Source organism: Macaca mulatta, chromosome 6 (genome assembly GCF_049350105.2).
Source record: "Macaca mulatta isolate MMU2019108-1 chromosome 6, T2T-MMU8v2.0, whole genome shotgun sequence".
Taxonomy (NCBI): domain Eukaryota; kingdom Metazoa; phylum Chordata; class Mammalia; order Primates; family Cercopithecidae; genus Macaca; species Macaca mulatta.
In genome coordinates, this window is record NC_133411.1 from 117,643,617 (window position 1) to 117,664,167 (window position 20,551).

The 20,551-nt window shown below is 40.7% G+C and overlaps 1 protein-coding gene and 1 pseudogene across 10 annotated transcripts in view; both read left to right on the forward strand.

Moving 5' to 3' along the window:
* Positions 1–20,551, forward strand: part of FER (FER tyrosine kinase) — a 445,427-nt gene that overhangs the window by 40,897 nt on the left and 383,979 nt on the right. For all 10 annotated transcript variants that reach the window (XR_013418480.1, XR_013418479.1, XR_013418478.1 and 7 more), the window contains one exon: positions 15,057–15,323. Coding sequence is in view for 7 of the 10 variants with exons in the window: in XM_015140536.3 (XP_014996022.1) it covers positions 15,117–15,323 (207 nt within the window). In the remaining 3 variants the exon portion in view is untranslated. The remainder of the gene's footprint in view (positions 1–15,056; positions 15,324–20,551) is intronic.
* Positions 1,606–2,128, forward strand: LOC711139 (small ribosomal subunit protein RACK1 pseudogene; annotated as a pseudogene).

Below are 20,551 nucleotides of genomic sequence, written 5' to 3' on the forward strand. Positions count from 1 at the left end.
GTTTGCATTGGTTGATTGTCTTTTCTCATTCTAGTTTTTCTTGGTTTTTGGTGTGACAGGTGATTTCCATTTGAAACTTAAATATTTTGTCTAATATGTTAGGAGATTCTGAGGACTAGTTCAACCTTTTATTTTCACAAGCAATCATCCTGTTTAGGTTTATCATGCAGGTCTTAGCCTATATTTTTGTGGGTTGTGGTTCCAGTGATGGTTTAATTTTGAGTCTGCACTGTTGTTTTGGTTGGCTTCTTGTATCTGGTGGCACTAGGGCTCTCACTGATCTCTGGTGGTGCTGCCTGAGGGAGTAGGAGATTCATTCTTATGCTGAGTTAGTGTATATCTATTGCTGGGGAAGGGATGGGCTGGGATTTCCTTACCACGCTCCCTGCTACCCTGATGTCTCTGGACAGGGGAGGAGAGTCTTGGACCTGTGAAGAACAAGAGGCTTCCTGAGATTGGATATCTAGCAAAGCTGGGTTTTGCTTGCCAGTTCCGACTGCCTGTTCTGATGTCTCTGGATAGAGAAGGAGATCCTCAGACCTGTGAAGACCAAGGTTCTTGACCGGGCTGCTTGTGGAGACAGAAGTTCCTGAGCAGGCCCCCTCTCTTCTGGTTCTTCGTGCCTGCCTTTGTTTCTCTTGATGGAAAAGAGGAATCTCGAATTGCCATCACTGTGACTGAGCAGATGACCCTTTGTGGCACCCTCAGGGCCCCAACTGCTGGGTAACCCAGATCACTGCTACTCCACAGTTCCTGGACATGATCCTGTCCACCTCTCAAGACAAGAGCATCATTATGTAGAAACTGAGCAGGGAAGATACCAACTATGGCATCCCACAACATGCTATGTGTGGTCACTCCCACTTTCTTAGTGACTTGGTCATCTCCTCAGATGGTCACATTGTCCTGTCAGGCTCCTTGGATGGAACCCCGTGCCTCTGGGATTTCACAATGGGCATTACCATGAGACAGTTTGTCGGCCATACAAGGACACGCCGAATGTGGCCTCCCCTGACAACCAGCAGATTGCCTGTGGCTCATGAGATAAAACCATCAAGTTATAGAATACCCTGGGTGCCGAGACCAACTCGGTCGTGGAGACCCTAACCCAGTGGCGCTAGAGGAATTAAAGACACACACACAGAAATACAGCATGTGGAGTGGGAAATCAGGGGTCTCACAGCCTTCAGAGCTGAAAGCCCCGAACAGAGATTTACCCACATATTTATTGACAGCAAGCCAGTGATAAGCATTGTTTCTATAGATTATAGATTTACTAAAAGTATTCCTTACGGGAAACAAAGGAATGGGCTGAAACAAAGGGATGGGCTCTGGCTAGTCATCTGCAGCAGGAACAAGTCCCTAAGGCACAGATCGCTCGTGCTATTGTTTGTGGCTTAGGAACACCTGAAGCGGTTTTCCATCCTGGGTGGGCCAGGCATTCCTTGCACTCATTCCAGTAAACCGACAGCCTTCCAGGGCATTGTGGCCACCATGAACACATCACAGTGCTGCAGAGATTTTGTTTATGGCCAGTTTTGGGGCCAGTTTATGGCCAGATTTGGGGGCCTGTTCCCAACACCTGGGTATGTGCAGATACACTGTCTAGTATGAGAGTCACAGAGTGGGTGTCTTGTGTTTGCTTCTTGCCTAACAGCAGCAACCCTATCACTGTCTCCTGTAGCTGGGACAAGCTGGTCAAGGTATGGAATCTGGCTAACTGCAAGCTGAAGACCAACCACATTGGCCACACAGGTTATCTGAACACTGTGACTGTCTCTCCGGATGGATCCCTCTGTGCATCTGGAGGCAAGGATGGCCAGGCCATGCTATGGGATCTCAATGAAGGCAAACACCTTTATATGCTAGATGGTGGGGGCATTATCAACACCCTATGCTTCAGTACCAACTGCTACTGGCTCTGTGTTGTCGTGGGCCCCGGCATCAAGATCTGGGACTTATCATCGTAGATGAACTGACGCAAGAAGTTATCAGTACTGGCAGCAAGGCAGAACTGCCCCAGTGTACCTCCCTGGCCTGGTCTGTTGATGGTCATTTGTTTGCTGGCTACACAGACAACCTGGTGTGAGTGTGGCAGGTGACATGGGCACCTGCTAGAAGTTTATGACGGAGCTTTAGAAATTAAAAAACGAGCAAACTGGAAAAGAAAAAAGGAGGGGAGTCTCAGGCCTCATGGTGAAGGAGAGTGTTTCCCCTGGCTATTTGTTTTTGTTGAGGTTCCTGATTAATCTCTCTTGCTGGTGGTGTCTGGCTTCCTTGATATTTGTCAGAGGGACACCTGTTCTATTCTGGGAGGAATTGGCCTACATGGGCCGCCTTCTGCTACTAGGCTGTGCCTGGGAAAAACCAGGTCTGGGTGGCTTTCTTCACTTGGGTGAGGTAGGCGTAAGACATCCTGCCTCTGTGCTGTTCTTCTAGTTGTAGGGTTTCAAAGGAGTTTACCTTCTTCTTTCCACCTTCCAGAGTTCTTTAGTTGTCCCTTGTATTATTTGTTTATATTTGTGCTTATTGGGGATTAACTGGGAAAAATGGTCTGTGCTATCTTGTCTGGACCACAAGCTGGGTTTTCCTTCTAATTTCAGTTTCTGTGGCATGTGAGTGTAGAGGTAAATGAGTGGAGAGATACTGGCTGGGGTTGAGTTTGGCTTTGTTGGAGGCCCTGAGATTTACTCACTTTTAAAGAGTTCCTTAAACATCCTGTATGCCTGGACTTAAATTTCATTCACCAGTTCGTCACAGAGCTCTGGAAAATTGTAAGCCAGTGCTGTCCTCCCTATGTTTTCTAAAGCCCTATGCTGATACAGAGGGACTTTTCTCTTTAGATATTTTTAGATATTTTCTTGACTTTCCCTAGTTTGGTCTATTCATTCTCTGCCTGCTTCTTTTCATATTGGAGTATCCAGTGTGAAATCTCAGGATTTTGTTAACTTTTCTTTGCCAGAATATCTTTTGGACTGGTTGGGGTAGTACTGGACTCACTAAAACCATGCTGTGAAACTTATGGAATAAGGTTGTACTTCTTTATTTGTTGGTGATATGTTTAAATTTTTTGTTTTTGTTTTTTCTTTTGAGATGGAATCTCGCTCTGTCACCCAGGCTGGAGTGCAGTGGTGATCTGGGCTCACTGCAAGCTCTGCCTTCCGGGTTCACGTAATTCTCCTGTCTCAGCCTCCCAAGCAGCTGGGACTATAGGTGCCCGCTACCATGCCCGGCTAATTTTTGTATGTTTAGTGGAGATGAGGTTTCACCGTGTTAGCCAGGACGGTCTCGATCTCCTGACCTTGTGATCCACCCACTCGGCCTCCCAAAGTGCTGGGATTACAGGCGTGAGCCACCGCACCTGGCCAAATTTTTGTTTTTTCTTAAACACTATTTTTTTTTCCATTATTAGTCAGTAGGAGCTTTTGAAGTACTGCTTGGTGATGAGATTTTTGCAGTTTTTACATCTTCCTCTGACTTTTGACATTGCTAATGATGGTGGTGGCAGCCTGTCTGGAGCAGCTGCTGTGGAGACGCCAGCTGTGGCTGGGGAGGTGTGGCCAGGGCTCTGCACTCCGCAGAGCCGGCAGGGGCTGGGAACAGGCGGGAGCTTTGTGCTCCTGGGTGCAGCTGCAGCTGCCCAGTTGCGGCTTGGGTCCCAGGAAGCCCCCTGCCCCTGCAGGTTTGAAAGTGCCTGCTCTCGCTCCTGGCCTCTCCCTGCTCCTGGCGCCTGCTCCAGGGGGAAGCAAAGTTGTGGCCAAGCCCAGACACTTTTGCAACCCGGCCGGGTATGTGTGTGCTCAGAGTGGTGCTGACCTGCCAGCCCCTTGCCATCGTGGTCCCCTCTGGACTTTGGGTAACAATAAGGATGGGAGGAGGGGCTGCAGGGGCTGAAGGCAGGTTGGCACTGGCCTATAGACACCTCTTGGCACAGTCAGTTTGCCAAGACACCTCTTGGCACAGCCGTGGATGGCATGTTAAAGGCAGACAGGTTCCTAGGCAGAAAGGGGTGGGTCCCTGGTGAAACCTTACCTCAGGCCAGGGATGGCCTGAAGCCTGCAGGCTGGGCTGCCAGTTCCAGGTGAAGTCCGTGGCCCAGAGTGAGAACTTCATTGATGACCGTTTGGCAAATTTGATGGTGCTTTTTCCAGGCGCACCGTGGCTGCCCATGGATGAATCAGTATGCAGTTCCCTGATTCTGAGCACATAAAATCCAGGCTCAGCTAGACACACATTCATCCAGATGACCTGCTTGCGGAAAGGAGCTACCTCCCTTCTGAATTCAACACACACTGGGATAACCTGCCTGCAGAAAGGACCTACCCACTTCGGATCTCTTGAGAGCTATTCTTTCGCTCAGTGAAGCTCCTCTGCCTTGCTCATCCTTCAGTTGTCTGCATACCTCATTCTTTCTGGACGTGGGACAAGTGCTTGGGACCCACCGAATGGTGGGCTAAAAGAGCTGTAACATAAACACAGTGGAAACATGCCCTCCGGTTGCCACGTTGCGTGCGACGAGAGAGAGAGATCTGTGGCCCTTCTGGGAGCCCAGACCTTGGGACCCCTGAGCCAGGGCTGTGACACCCTATAACACCCTCTTTGGGACTCTGTGGTTCCTGGTGTCTCTGAGCTTTCTGGTGCCATTGTGTTCCCCCTGTCCAGATGCTACTGAAGCTATGTGTGGTATGTCTGGTCCAACTGCAGCCTTGAACAGAGCCAGCACGTGTGCTGGTGCCTGGAGCTGCCTGTCCTGCCGCACCTGGTGTGCCTGGCTGTGCGTAGTGGACAGATCCCACACTTGCTCACTCACACACCCCTTGCTGCTCTGCGCCTGTCTCACCCTTGGCAGGTGTGGGATCCAGGCCAGTAGTGTTAGCCAGTGCAGCCTGCCAGGCTGAGTGGATGGAATGACTTCAGCAGGCACAAGCAAAACCCAAGCAGAGGCACCACTGGTCACGGAGGTTTCTGGCTGGCAGAGCAACACCCTAAGGATCCTGCGACATTAATACCTTTTTTTCTTTTTTTTTTTTCCCTCCTGACACCTGTGACTCTTCCAGGCCCCTGTTATCTTTTTGCTTACTTAATTTCTATCCTTTGGTTGGTTTCTCCTCCTTTCAATCTTGGATTGACAGGTTCTCATGGATTTTATCCTTCACTCTCTGCTTTTCTGTCAACATTCGGTGTGTTGGTTTCATCTGTCACCTTTAAGTAATTGACTCTCAAGTTTGGATTTTTAACTTTAATATTTTACCTAAAGGTAAAATTTCCAGCTGAAATGATTATAGTTTACTTGAAGTAGCTCCATATTCTTGTTCTTTCATTTCTATTGATACTGTCATGATTATTTATTTCTAAAGCCTTAAAAATTTCATTGAATTGTCTCTTTTTTGTTCACTAAATCCATTCACTAGGTCAAGAATCTTCCATTTTAATTCTCATTGGCATTGTCAATTCTAGATCTTCATTTCTCAAGCTATATTGCTATAATGGCTTCTTCTGTCTTATTAGCTGCCAAATCAAAATCTGTCTTTATGTCTCTTTGTCCTTCTTTTAATTGAACTGTAACATACACACAGAAAAGTATACAAATCATAAGTGCTCAGCTTGATGACTTTTCACAAACTGAACATACTTGTGCAACTAGCACCAACAAGTTAATCTTTTTAAACTATTGTGTTCAGGATCTTGGTTTTCAAAAATTGTAATCTTGTGTTAACAAAAATTAATTTAAGGAGTTTGGGCTTTATTAGTTTCTTGAGCAGAGGACTAGCAGAAGATAAATTGGCATGTCATCTCCCACTATTTGTCACATAGAGTTTAATTTTGGAGACATTTGCTATTTTAACTGTATTTCTTTTTTTTTTTTTTTTTTTTTTTTTGAGACGGAGTCTCACGCTGTTGCCCAGGCTGGAGTGCAGTGGCGCAATCTCGGCTCACTGCAAGCTCCGCCTCCCGGGTTCCCGCCATTCTCCTGCCTCAGCCTCCTGAGTAGCTGGGACTACAGGCGCCCGCCACCGCGCCCGGCTAATTTTTTGTATTTTTAGTAGAGACGGGGTTTCACTGTGGTCTCGATCTCCTGACCTTGTGATCCGCCCGCCTCGGCCTCCCAAAGTGCTGGGATTACAGGCTTGAGCCACCGCGCCCGGCCTATTTTAACTGTATTTCATACTCACTTTTTTTTTTTTTGGCCCTATGCTTCCCTATTTCCTGAAATACATTTCCCGTTTGACTTTTTATAGTCTAAATCATGGTCATTATTTCAGTTCTAATTCATATCTTGCCATTTCTAAGAAATTTTCTGGGTGATTCCAGCTTTAATTAACTTGCAGTAGTATTTGCAATACAACAACAAAAACCTAGGAGATATCTGAAATATCTACCATTAGGAATTTTCTTTTTCTTCTTCTTCTTTTTTTTAAAGACAGTGTCTCATTTTGTTGCCCTAGCTGGAGTGTAGTGGCACAATCTTAGCTCACTGCAACCTCCACTTCCCAGGTTCAAGTGAGTCTTATGTCTCAGACTCCCAAGTAGCTAGGACTACAGGTGTGTGCCACCATACCCAGCCAATTTTTGTATTTTTAGTAGAGATGGGGTTTTGCCATGTTGGACAGGCTGGTCTTGAGCTCCTGACCTCAAGTGATCCACTTGCCTCAGCCTCCCAAAGTGCTGGGATTACAGGTGTGAAGCACCACATCTGGCCCACCAGCAGGAATTTTTGATGAGAGAAAGGTAAACATTGTTATCACAATGCATTTAGTAGCAGAAGTGATATTTTTCCAAGTTGCAGAATAAAATGAACCACAATATCAGATACAGTTTTTTTAAAAAATGTAAAGTATTCGTTGGGTGCAATGACTTGTGCCTGTAGTTTCAGCTACTTGGAAGGCCGAGTTGGGAGGATTGCTTGAGGCCAAGAGTTTGAGGCGGCAATGTGCTATTATTGTGCCTGTGAATAGCCACTGCACTCCAGCCTGGACAACACAGGAGGATCCCATCTTAAAAAACTATGTGTACATATATGCATACACACACACACTCTTACATACATATACATGTGTGATTTTTTTTCTCTATTTGGAAAACCCTAATTTTTACCATGTCTTTAAATAAGGTTATTGAAGTTAGAGAGCCAAAGCCCTTGCTTTTCTGTGTAGCTTAGAGGATATCAGCTGAATTAAGAAATTCACCTCTGGTATGGATGAACTAGAATGAAAAATAAAAGGTGTTTTTTTTTTTTTTTTTTTTTTTTCATTTCTTCTCACTGACTCTGAAAGATTTTACTGCCTGAAATTCTAGGAAATGGTGGGGGGTGGGCAAAATAAATTCTACCATCATTTTCAGGATTTATAATAAACAGGGTATTTTGAGAAAGCTTATGCCAACTGATCTTTAGATGATTATAAGTTATGCTGTAGTAATTTTTTAAACAACTTTTTTGAGCTATATTTACAACCAAAGAATTCAGCCATTGAAACTGTACAATTTAATTGTTTTTAGTACATTTACAGTTATGCAGGCACTACTACAATCAATGATTTTCATCACCACAAAAAGAAATCCAGTACCCACTAATGGTCATTCCTAATTTCACCCCACATTTGCCAGCCCTGGTCAACCAGTAATCAACTTTATAGATTTGCCTATTTTGAGAATTTCATATTAATGAAATCATACCATGTGATCTTTTGGGTCTGGTTTATTTGAAGTAGTAAAACATTTTCAAGGTTCATGCATGTTGTAGCTTGTATCAATACTTCCTTTTATTGCCAAGTAATATTCCATTGTATGAATGTTATCCCATTTTATTTATCTGTTCACCTGTTGATGTATATTTGGGTTCGTTCTACTTTGTAGCTAATGTGAATAATGTTGCTTCAAACATTCATATGCAAGTTTTTGCATAGACATATGTTTTCATTTCTGTCGGGTATATACCTGGGAGGTGAATTTCTGGGTCATATGCTAACTCTATGATTTACCTTTTGAGGAACTGCCAAACTCTTTTCCACAGTGGTTGCACCATTTAATGTTTCAGCTAGCAAGGGATGAAGATTCCATTCTCTTCAGTGCTAAACTATTTGTCTGTCTTTTTTGATTAGAGACATTCTAGTGGTGTGAAATAGTTATCTCATTATAGTTCTGATTTGAATTTTCCTGATAGCTAATGATATTGAACATCTTTTCATGAGCCTATTGGACATTTCTATATTTTTCTTAGAGAATTGTCCATTCAAATCCTTTGTCCATTTCTTTTGTTGGTTTTTCTTATTATTGAGTTGTAAAAATTCTTTATGTCCTCCATCCAGAAGTTCCTTATCATATATATATATGATTTGTAAATATTTTCTCCCATTCTGTAGGTTGTCTTTTCACCTTCTTGATGGTGTCTTTTGAAGCATGGAAGTTTTAAATTTTGATGAAATCTAAGTAATGTTTTTTATTTTTGTCATTTGTGCTTTTGTTGTTGTATCTAAGAAACCATTGCCGAAGCCAAGGTCACAAAAATTTACTTGTGTGTGTTATTCTGAGAGTTTTGTAGTTTTAGCTCTGATATTTAGGGGTGTCATCCATTAACAGTTAATCTTTTGTGTGCGATCTAAGGAAGACATCCTGCTTCATTGTTTTGCATGTGGAAATTCAGTTGTCCCAGAACCAGTTGTTGAAAAGACTTTTCTTGGTACCCTTGTAGAAAATCACTTTACCATAAATGTGAAGATTTATATTTGGCCCCTCTAGTCTATTCCATTGATTTCTGTTTGTCCATATGCCATTACCATAGTGTCTTGATCACTGTAGCTTTTTAGTAGGTTTGAAATCAGAAAGTGTGAATCTTCCAATTTTGTGCCTCTTTTCAAGTTATTGTGTGTTATTTTGGCTCCCTTACTTTTCTATATAGATTTTAGGATAGCTTGTCAATTTCTGTAAGAAATCTGAGATATTAATATGGATTATGTTATATTTCTTGATCAAATTGGAGGCTCTTTCTTAACAATATTAAATCTTTTGATCTGTGAATGTGAATATATCAATTTACTTAGGTCTTTAAAAATTACTTTCTTTTTTGAGATGGAGTTTTGCCCTTGTTGCCCAGGCTGGAGTGCAGTGGGTATGATCCTGGCTCACTGCAACCTCCACTTCCTGGTTTAAGCGATTCTCCTGCCTCAGCCTCCTGAGTAGCTGGAATTACAGGCATGTACCACCACGCATGGCTAATTTTGTATTTTTAGTAGAGACGGGGTTTCTCCAGGTTGGTCAGGCTGATCTCAAACTCCAGACCTCAGGTGATCCGCCTGCCTCAGCCTTCCAAAGTGCTGGGATTATAGGTTTGACCCACTGCACCTGGCCCTAAAATTACTTTCAACAGTGTCTTATAGTTTTAAGCATACAGGTTTTGCTTTTTTTGGTAAAATTTATTCCTAAGTATTTTATTCTTTTTTGGTGCTTTTGTAAATAGATTTGTTTTCTCATTTCATTTTTGGATTGTTCAATGATGGTATATAGAAATATAATTTATTTTTGTATATTGACCTTGTACCCTGTAATATTACTTAACTGTTTTTTATTTGTTTATATTTTAATTTTTGTGGATATATAGTAGGTATATCTATTTATAGGGTACATGAAATATTTTGATACAGACATGCAGTATGTAATAATCACATCAGGGTAAATGGGGGTATCCATCACCTCAAGCATTTATTCTTTGTGTTACAAACAATTCAATTATACAGCTTTAGTTATTTGATAATGTACAATTAAATTATTATTGACTACAGTCACCCTGTTGTGCTATCAGGTACTAGGTCCTATTCTTTACATATTTTTTGTACCCATTAACCATCCCAACTTTCCCCCTGCTTCCCACTACCCTTTATAGCCTATTGTAACCATCCTTCTACTCTCTGTCTCTATGAGTTCAAGTTTGTCTTTCTGTGTCTGGCTTATTTCACTTAATATAATGACCACCAGTTCTATCCATGTTGTTGCAGTTAACAAGATCTCACTCTTTGTACCACATCTCTTTATTCATTCATCTGTTGATGGACACTTAGGTTGCTTCCAAATATTGGGTATTGTAAACAGTGGTGCAATAAACATAAGAGTGCAGATATCTCTTTGGTATACAGATTTCCGTTTGTTTTGTTTTGTTTTGTTTTTTGGTTTTTGTTGGGGGGGGGGGGGAGGTTATATACCCAGCAGCAGGATTGCTGGATTATATGGTAGCTCAGTTTTTAGTGTTTTGAGGAATCTCCAAACTGTTGTCCATAGTAGTGGTTGTACTAATTCACATTCCCACCATCAGCAGTGTTTCAGGGTTCTCTCTTTTCTACATCCTTACTCTTTGTTTTCTGGTCTTTTTCCTTTCCTGTCTTCCTGTCTTTCTTTTAGGGAAGGTAATTTTCTTTGGTGGTATGACTTAATTTTACTTTTTTTGTATTCATTGTATGTTTTTTGATTTGAGATTACCATGAAGCTTGCAAATACTATTTTATAACCCATTATTTTAAACTAATGACAAGTTAACATGATTGTGTAAACAAGCAAAAAGAAAACTAATAAAAAAAACTCTGTACTTTAACTTTGACACCCCCTCCGCTTTTTAACTTATTGTTGTTTCTATTCATAACTCGTTGTACTGTGTCTTGAAAAGTTGTAGTTATTATTTTTGATTGGTTCATCTTGTCTTTTTTCTTAAGACCAGTTTACACACCACAGTTATACATTATTATTATAATGTGATAATATGCTTTGTTTGTGTACTTAATTTTACCAGTGAGTTTTGTACCTTCAGATGATTTGTTATTGCTCATTAATGTCCTTTTCTTTCTGGTTGATTAATCCCCCTTAGCATTTCCTTTTTTTTTTCTTTTCTTTTCTTTTTTTTTTTGAGACGGAGTTTCACTCTTGTTGCCCAGGCTGGAGTGCAATGGTGTGATTTCGGCTCCCTGCAACCTCCACCTCCTGGGTTCAAGTGATTCTCCTGCCTCAGCTTCCCTAGTAGCTGGGATTACATGTGCCTGCCACCATGCCCAGCTAATTTTTTGTGTTTTTAGTAGAGATGGGGTTTCACCATGTTGGCCAAGCTGGTCTTGAACTTCTGACCTCAGGCGATCCACCTGCCTCAGCCTCCCAAAGTGCTGGGATTACAAGAGTGAGCCACTGTGCCCGGCTCCCTTTTTTTTCTTTCTTGAGTTTCATTCTTGTTACCCAGGCTGGAGTACAATGGCGCAATCTTGGCTTACTGCAACCTCTGCCTCCTGGGTTCAAGCAATTCTCCTGTCTCAGCCTCCCAAGTAGCTGGGATTACAGGTGCCAACCACCATGCCCGGCTAATTTTTGTATTTTTAGTAGAGATGGGATTTCGCCATGTTGACCAGGCTGGTCTCGAGCTCCTGACCTCAGGTGATCCACCCACCTTGGCCTCCCAAAGTGCTGGGATTACAGGTGTGAGTCACTGTGCTTGCCCCTCGCTTAATATTTCTTATAGGACAAGCGTGGTGTTGATGAAATCCTTCAGCTTTTGTGTGTCTGGGAATATCTTTATTTCTCCTTTATGCTTAAAGGATATTTTCACCAGACATGCTATTCTAGGGTAGACTTTTTTTTTGTTTTTTGTTTTTTTTTCCCTTCAGCACTTTAAATATTTCATGCTACTCTCTCCTGCCGTGTAAGATTTCCGCTGAAAAGGCTGCTGCCACACATATGGGATCTCCATTGGATGTTATTTGTTTCTTTTCTCTTGCTGCTTTTAGGATCCTGTCTTTATTCTTGACCTTTGGGAGTTTGATTATTAAATGCCTTGAGGTAGTCTTTAGGTTAAATCTGCTTGTTGTTCAAGAACCTTCTTGTACATGAATATTTATATCTTTCTCCAGGTTTGGAAAGATCTCTGTTATTATCTCTTTGAATAAACTTTCTACTCTTATCTCTTTCTGTACCTCCTTTTTAATTCTTAATTACTCTTACATTTGCCCGTTTATGCCTGGGCATGGTGGCTCATGCCTGTAATCTCAGTACTTCGGAAGGCCAAGATGGGAAGATTTCTTGCACGTAGGAGTTTGACAGCAGCCTGGGCAATAAAGTGTGACCCCTTCTTTACAAAAAAAATTAAAATTAGCTGGGCATGGTGACACATGCTTATAGTCCCAGCTACTCAGGAGGCTGAGACAGGAGGATCTCTTGAGCCCAGGAGGTTGAGGCTGCAGTAAGCTCTGATTGTGCCACTATACTCTAGCCTGGGTGACAGAGGGAGACTCTGTCTGGAAAAAAAGAAAAGCTTTCCCCTTTTGAGGCTATTTTCTAGTTCTTGTAGGCATAGTTTATTCTCTTTCATTCTTTTTTTGTTATTGCTCCCTCTGACTATTTTTTGTGCCACTGTACTCCAGCCTGGGCAACAGAGGGAGACCCTATCTGGAAAAAAAGAAAAAAATTTCCCCTTTTGAGGCTATTTTCTAGTTCTTGTAGGCATGGTTTATTCTCTTTTATTCTTTTTGTTGTTGTTGTTCCCTCTGACTATTTTTAAATAGCCTATCTTCAAGCTCACTAATTCTTTCTTTTGCTTCATCGATTCTGATATTAAGAGACACTGATGCATTCTTCAGTATGTCAGTTGCATTTTTCTGCTCTAGAATTTGTGCTTCATTCTTTTTATTGATTTCAATCTCCTTGTTAAGTTGATCTAGATAGATTTCTAAATTCGGTCTCTCTGTTATCTTGAATTTTTCTGAGTTTCTTCAGCTATTTTGAGTTCTCTGTGTTAAAGGTCCCTTATCTTTCAGGCCAGGATTGGTTCCTGGTGCCTTAATTTAGTTTGTGTATGGAGGTCCTGTTTTCCTGGATGGTTTGGAATCCTGTGGATATTCGACAGAGTCTGTACATTCAAGAGTTAGGTATTTATTGTAGCCTTCACTTCTGTGCTTTGTTTGTCCCTGTCATCCTTGGGAAGGCTTTCCAGGTAATACAAGGTACTTGGGTGTTGTGATCCAAGCTGTATCTGTATTAGGGGCCACTTCAAGCCCAGTAACACTATGATTTATGCAGACTTGTAGGGGCACTGCCTTTATGGTGTTGGATAAGATCTGGAAGCATTCTCTACATTACCAGGCAAAAACTCTTGTTCCCTTTCATTCCTTTCTCCCAAACAAATGGGGTCTCTCTCTGTTTTGAGTCACCTGGAGCAGGGGGTGGGGTGACACAGTCACCATATTGCTACCAGTACTGGAACTGCACTGGGTGAGACCTGAAGCCAGCACAGCACTGGGTCATGCCCAAGACCCACTGTAATTGCTACCTGACTCCTGCCTGTTTGCTCAAGTCACCTGAGCTTTATCATCAGCAGGTGGTGAAGCCAGCCAAGCTTGTGTCCTTTCCTCAAGGGCTCTAAGTGGGTCCAAAGATGTCTGTTAAACAAGGAGTGGAGTCAAAACCTTAGAAATCTACCTAGTGCCCTATTCTACGGCTAAACTGGCACTCAAGCCACGAGACAAAGTCTTTCCCGCTCTTCCCTCTCCTTTCCACAGGTAAAGAGCCTCTCTCCCTGGCCACCACTACCACAGGCCCACAGGAAGGACTGCCGGGCTACTGCTGATGTTGGCGGAAGGCCCAAGTTTCCTTCAGTCAGATTGTGGTGAATGCTGCCAGGCCTGGGACTTACCCTGCAGGGCAGTGGGCTCCTCTCTGGCCCGCAGCAGGTCTAGAAGTGCCATCCAAGAGGCAAGACCTGGCATTGGAAGCTGTAAGAATGTGCTTGGTGCTCTACCCCACTGTGTTTGAGATGATACCTAAGGTGTGAGACAAAGTCCCCTTAACTTTCTCTTTGTTTTTCTCAAGCAGAAGGAGTCTCTCCCCATAGCCACCACTACAACTGGAAATGTGCTAGGTCTCACCTGAGGTTAGCATGTCTGAATCTGACCCAGGGCCCACAGCGTACTACCTGGGTATCACTGCTGGTTATTCAGGGACCATAGGCTATTAAGTCAGCAGGTGATGAAGCCTGCCAGGATTGGGTCCTCCCTTTCAAGGCAGTGGGTTTTTTTTTTTTTTTTTTGGCCCAGGTTGTGTTTAGAAATGTCATTCAGGAGGTAGGGCCTATAATAGGGGTCTAATGACTGCCCAGTGCTCTATCCTGCTGTGGCTGAGCTGGTATCCAAGAGGCAAGACAATGTTCTCTTTACCGTTTGTCTCCTCTCCTCAAGCAGAAGGATGGAGTCACTTTTGTTGCTGCAAGCTGTCCTGGCTGGGGTGCAGAAGGGGTGTTGCAAGCACTCCTGTAGCCTTCCTCTTTCATGTCTCTCTGGGTTGCTGAAACTCAAGTTCTGACTGCTGGAATGGGCAATTCCCCTCTGGCTATGACTGGTCTAAATGCTCCCTTCCTGGGTGGACATTGGCTGAGTTCATCCTGGTTTTGCTTTCTGCTGTGACAGGGCAGCAGTGAGTTTACTGCAAAGTACCGCAATCACAGTGCTCTCTTTCTCCTCCAAGCATACTCTGTGTACCATGTGGCCACTGCCGGGGGATGGGAAAGGACTGGTCTTGATGATTCAAGACTGTGTTTTCTACACTTTTCAGTACCTCTTGCAGTGATAGGAAGTTAAAACTGGGTACTGTGATTGCTCACCTGATTTTTGGTTCTTATGAAGGTGATTTTTGTGTGTGTAAATAGTTGTTAAATTTGGTGTTCCTGCTGGCAGGGGGGCAGGGGGGCACAATTTGTAGAGGCTTCTAGTCATTTATTTTAATAGTTTTTGTTGCATTACATAGGATTTTCTACATATAAGATGATGTAATTTGCAAATTAAGATTGTTTTACTTCTTTCTATCCCATCTGAATGCCCCTTTTATTTCATTTATTTCATTGTATTGGCTAAGACCTCTGGTGTAATATTGAAGACAACAATAGAGTGGACCTCTTCATCTTATTTCTGATCTTTGGAAGAAAGTATTCAGTCGTGATTTTTTTTTTTTTTTACCTCAAAGAAGAATCTATCATAACTTTTTTTTTTGAAGACTAATTTCCTTTTTATTTAAGAGTTTTTCTCTTTTGTTTACATACACAGATAATGTGCTGATTAGAAGGCTCACTTGTGCAGTGTGGAGGATAACCAGTGCCTTACAAAATGGGATTTGGGAGTGACCTGAAGAATTCACATGAAGCAGTGTTAAAATTGCAAGACTGGGAATTACGGTTACTGGAAACAGTAAAGAAATTTATGGCCCTGAGAATAAAAAGTGATAAAGAATATGCATCTACTTTACAGAACCTTTGTAATCAAGTTGATAAGGAAAGTACTGTCCAAATGAATTATGTCAGCAATGTATCCAAGGTAAGAAGAATAATTTCATTCTTTGCTATTTATAGCATTATAATTGTCCTTAAAATGCAATAGCTCATACTGTTGAATGATCATACTCAAGTCAGCATTCTTAAGCAGTGATTCCACAATTTTACAGAGTATGAGAATCTCATGGAGAAGTTTTTCAAAATTATACATTTTGGAGTAGCTGGGCATGGTGGCTCATGCCTGTAATCTTAGCACTTTGGAAGGCTGAGGCGGGAGCATCACTTTAGCCTAGGAGTTTGAGACCAGCCTGGGGAAAGTGGTGAAACCCTGTCTCTACAGAAAATATGAAAATTAGCTGGGCATGGTAGCATGTGACTGTCGTCCAAGCTCCTTGGGAGGTTGAGGTGGGAGGATTGTTTGAACCTGTTAGATCAAGGCTGCAGTGAGCCGTGGGTGACAGTGAGACCCTGTCTCAAAAAAACAGAACAAAAAATTGGGGAGCTGTACCTCTCTGATATTCTGACTTGATGGGTCAGGTTTGAGAACCATTGTTACAAATTTCGTTTCTTTTATTAACTCTTCTGGCTTTGGGTCATTTGAACCCTGCTATTTTTCCCTTTAGAACAAACTTTAGTTATAAACCACTCCCTGAATTCTTCTGTGAATCATTAGTGTTGTGAATCATATGGAATATTTTAGCATGTAGCTGTTATTTGCTATCATTTCAGTACAAAAATATTAGTATATTGTTGAGTTAGTCACTCTTAAAACATCCATTGGATGAATAATGTATTTTTTAAATCCAAGATTATTCTGTCATATAAAAATAAGGGCCAGAATTGTACTGTTAATTGTTCTTTGAAAACACTGAAGAAGAAATGTTAAACTGTAATAGTTCTTGGATTCTTGCTCTGTTACTTCCAATGTCTTATTTAAATATCATATTTCACTATATTTATTCAAAGTTAAAAATAAATCTTTTTAACTTTAGAATGTTAAAAAAAATTAATCTTCTTTCACTTTTGGGTCTTAGGATTTGAGTAAATTTTAGAGGAAAACTCTGTTACCTGTGGAGACTGTGTATATAGTGTGTTTGATCAAGTAAAGATTTGTGATTTTGTTAAGTCCACTAATGTTAATATATTTAACTTCCTTTCTGGGCCAGTATCTAGTCTGAAGGTAGAGCTGCCAGAGATGGCCACAAACAATACAGGACATCATCTGAATTTGCATGCAGTATTTTGGATGAACATATATTAAAAATTATTTGTTACTTATCTGAACTTCAAATTTAACTGGATATCCTTTTTTTTATTTGGCAGTTTCGTCTGTGGGTATAAGCCTGCTAGTATGTTAATGGGAATAGATAGGGAAATTGATAGGAAAAGTACTTTTGGCATTTTAAGAGTCACATTTTATTTAATTCTTGTTTTTGGTAAGCTACCTGGTGTCTCTGAGTCCAAAGGCTTTCTGCTTCATTTATACCTCTTGTTTTCTTTTCTTTCTTTCTTTCTTTTTTTTTTTTTTTTTGAGATGCAGTCTCACTTTCTTGCCCAGGCTGGAGTACAGTGGTGCAATGTTGGCTCACTACAACTGCTGCCTCCTGGGTTCAGGTGATTCTTGTATCTCAGCCTCATGAGTAGCTGGGATTACAGGTGTGTACTACTACACCTGGCTAAGTTTTGTATTTTTAGTGCAGACGAAGTTTCGCTGTGTTGGCTAGGCTGATCTTGAACTCCTGAGCTCAAATGATTTACCTGCCTCGGTCTCCTGAGCTTTACCAGAGTCATCTGACCTCATAAATCTTGACCTCCCTTTTGCAGGACACTTAGGTTTTAACTTTTCCTCATGTGCTAATTAGTTACCACTTACCTGCTTTTCATTTTCTTACATTCTGTTGACATGTCTTACTTGCCGTTGTCACATAGTTTCTATTTTCTTTGTTATTGCTAATTTATACATTAAATTAACAGTTGAACAATGGTTGAGAACTCACAGAAAATCAAGGAGTATGTCAGCTTTTCCTCCTTTTTTTTTCTTTTAGAATCTTGCTCTGGCATCTAGGCTGGAGTGCAGTGGCACAGTCATCTGTGCTTATTGCAGCCTTGACCTCTCAGGCTCAAGCAATCTTTCCACCTCAGCTTTCTAGGGAGCTGGGATTATAGGCATGTGCAACCATAACTGGCTACTTTTATTTTTTATTTTATAGAAACGGGGTCTCAATATGTTGTCCAGGCTGACCTTGAACTTCTGGGCTCAAGTAATCCTCCCACCTTGGCCTTCCAAAACTCTGAGATTATAAGCATGAGCCACTGTGACCAGCCATTCTTTTAACACAGAAATACTATGATTTATTCTACCTATAAGTAAAGTCTACCTTTTTTTAAGAGGATTGTGCTTTTCATATTATATCTTTAAAAAATCTTTGCCTGATGCAAAGTTAGAGTTTTGCCTGTGTTATTATCTGGAAATTTTATATTTTTAAGTTTTGTATGTAGGTCTATGATTTATTTTGTATATGTGGCAAGCTATGGATTGAAGTTCTTTTTTTTTTTTTTTTTTGCTTCTGGATATCCATTTGTTCTAACATCATTTGTTGAAAATGCTAAGCTTTCTCCATTGAATTGCCTTTCATCTTTGTTTAAAATCAGTTGACCGTAATGCGAGTCTATTTTTATACTCTTTATTCTGTTCCATTCATATTTTTGTCTATCATGACACCAGTAACACATTTAATTATTTGGTCCTTGATAATAATAACAAAGTAGTCATCCCTTATTCATGGGAGATATGTTCTAATATCCCCAGTAGATGTCTGAAGCTGTGGAAAGTACTGAACGTCCATTGTTGTCAATCAGAATATATTTCTGTTCATGCCTTCCACCCACAAGTTTAATTGCTTTTCCATCTTAACTAAGCACTTATCATGCACTATGCATATATAACTTTTGCAGTTTGAAGTGCAACATCAAAAATTCAAAGGCACAAATTTCCTTTTTCTTCTTTTTCACAGTTGCTTGGATAGAAGATTCATTCTTACTATAGCTCTTAGCAACCTCAGCATACGTTTTTTTTCTTTCCTTAAATTGAGAACTTTCATCCCTTCACCCAAAGGAGACACTTTCTGGCTTCTTTTTGGCATATCCAAATTATCAGCATCACTATCATTGCAGTTTGGGGCCATTATTAAGTTAAATAAAGGTTCCTTAAACACAAGCACTGCTATAGCAAGACAGTTGATCTGATAACTGAGATGGCTACTAAGTGAGTAATATTCAAGTAGCATATAGAGCGTGGATACACTAGACAAAGGGATGATTCATATCCTGGGCAGGACAGAGTGGGGAGGCTAGGTATTTCATCATACTACTCAGAGCGGTGTCACCTTAAAACTTACGAATTGTTTATTTCTGGAATTTTCCATTGTTGGACTACGTGCAATCGAAACTGCAGGAAGCAAAACAACAGATTAAGGGGTACTACTGAACTTACTGTTTTTCTTAATTATTTTGGCTTTTCTAAATCCTGTGCATCTCCTTATGAATTTTAGGAGCATCTTACCAATTTTTATTTTTTTTTTTAAAGGCTACTGGGATTTTGTTTGGAGTTATATTGAAAGTATAGATAAATTTGGGGAAAATCTATATCTTAACAGTATTGGGTCTTTCAATAAGTAAAAATGGTGTACATTTTAAATTGTTAAAAAATAATTCAACTTTTATTTTAGATTCTAGGGATACACATACAGGTTTGTTTCCTGGGTTATTATGTGATGCTGAGGTTTATGATATGAATGACCCCATTACCAAAGTAGTGAGCATAATACCCAATAGTTTTTCAGCCTTTTCCCCCATCCTTCCCTCTCTCCTCTAATATTCTGCACTGCCCATTGTTTCCATCTTTATATCCTTGTGTACCCAATGTTTAGCTGCCACTTATAAGTGAGAACATGGAGTATTACTTTTTTTTTTTGTTCCTTTGTTAATTTGCTTAGGATAATGGCTTCCAGCTGCATACATGTTGCTGCAAAGGGCATGATTTCATTCTTTTTTATGACCATGTAGTATTCTGTGGTGCATATATACTGCATTTTCTTCATCTAATCCACCATTGATAGGCAATGAGGTTGATTCCATGTCTTTGCTACTGTAAATAGTGCTATGATGAACATACAAATGTAGGTGTCTGTTTGGTAGAACTATTTATTTTCTTTTGGCTATATACCCTCTAATGGGACTGCTAGGTCTAATGGTAGTTCTGTTTTAATTTCTTTGAGAAATCTCCAAGTGCTTTCTCTAGTGGCTGAACTAATTTACATTTCCACCAACAGTGTATAAATGTTCCCGTCTCTCCACAACCTCATGAGCATGTTTGTTTTTTTGACTTTTTAATTATAGCCATTCTTACTGGTGTGAGATGGTATCTCATTGTGGTCTTGATTTGCATTTATCTGATAATTAATGATGTTGAGCATTTTATCATGTGTTTGTTGGCCATTTGTATGTCTTCCTTTGAGAAGTATCTGTTAATGTCCTGTGCCCACTTTTTAATGTTTTTTTTTTCTTGATGATTTGTTTAAGTTCTGTATAGAACATTAGTCCTTTGTTGGATGCATGGTTTATGATTATTTTCTCCCATTCTGTAGGTTGTCTGTTTACTCTGTTGATGTTACTTTTGTTTTATAGAAACTCTTTAGTTTGATTGAGTCCCACTTGTGAATTTTCATTTTCGTTGCAATTGCTTTTGAGAATTTAGTAATAAATTTCTTCCCACAGCTGATACCTAGAATGGTGTTTCCCAGGTTTTCTTCTAGGATTCTTATAGTTTGAGGTCTTACATTTAAATCTTTAATCCATTCTGAATTAATTTTTGTACAGGGTGAAAGTTAGGGGACACGTTTCATTCTTCTGCATATAAAGCTAGCCCACTATCCCAGCACCATTTTTTGAATAGGGAGTTCTTTCCCTGTTGCTTATTTTTGATGAAAGATCAGATGGCTGTAGGTGTGCGTTTTTTTTTGTTTTTGTTTTTGTTTTTTTCTGTGTTTTCTAATCTGCTCCATTGGTCTATGTGTCTGGTTTTATACCACTACCATGCTGTTTTGGTTATTGTAGCTTTAGAGTATAATTTGAACTTGGGTAATGTCAAGCCACTAGCTTTGTTGTTATTACTTAGGACTGCTTTGGCTCTTTGGGTGACTTTGGTTGCATATGAATTTTATAATAGTTTTTTCCCAGTTCTATGAGAAATAACAGTAGTTTGATAGGAAT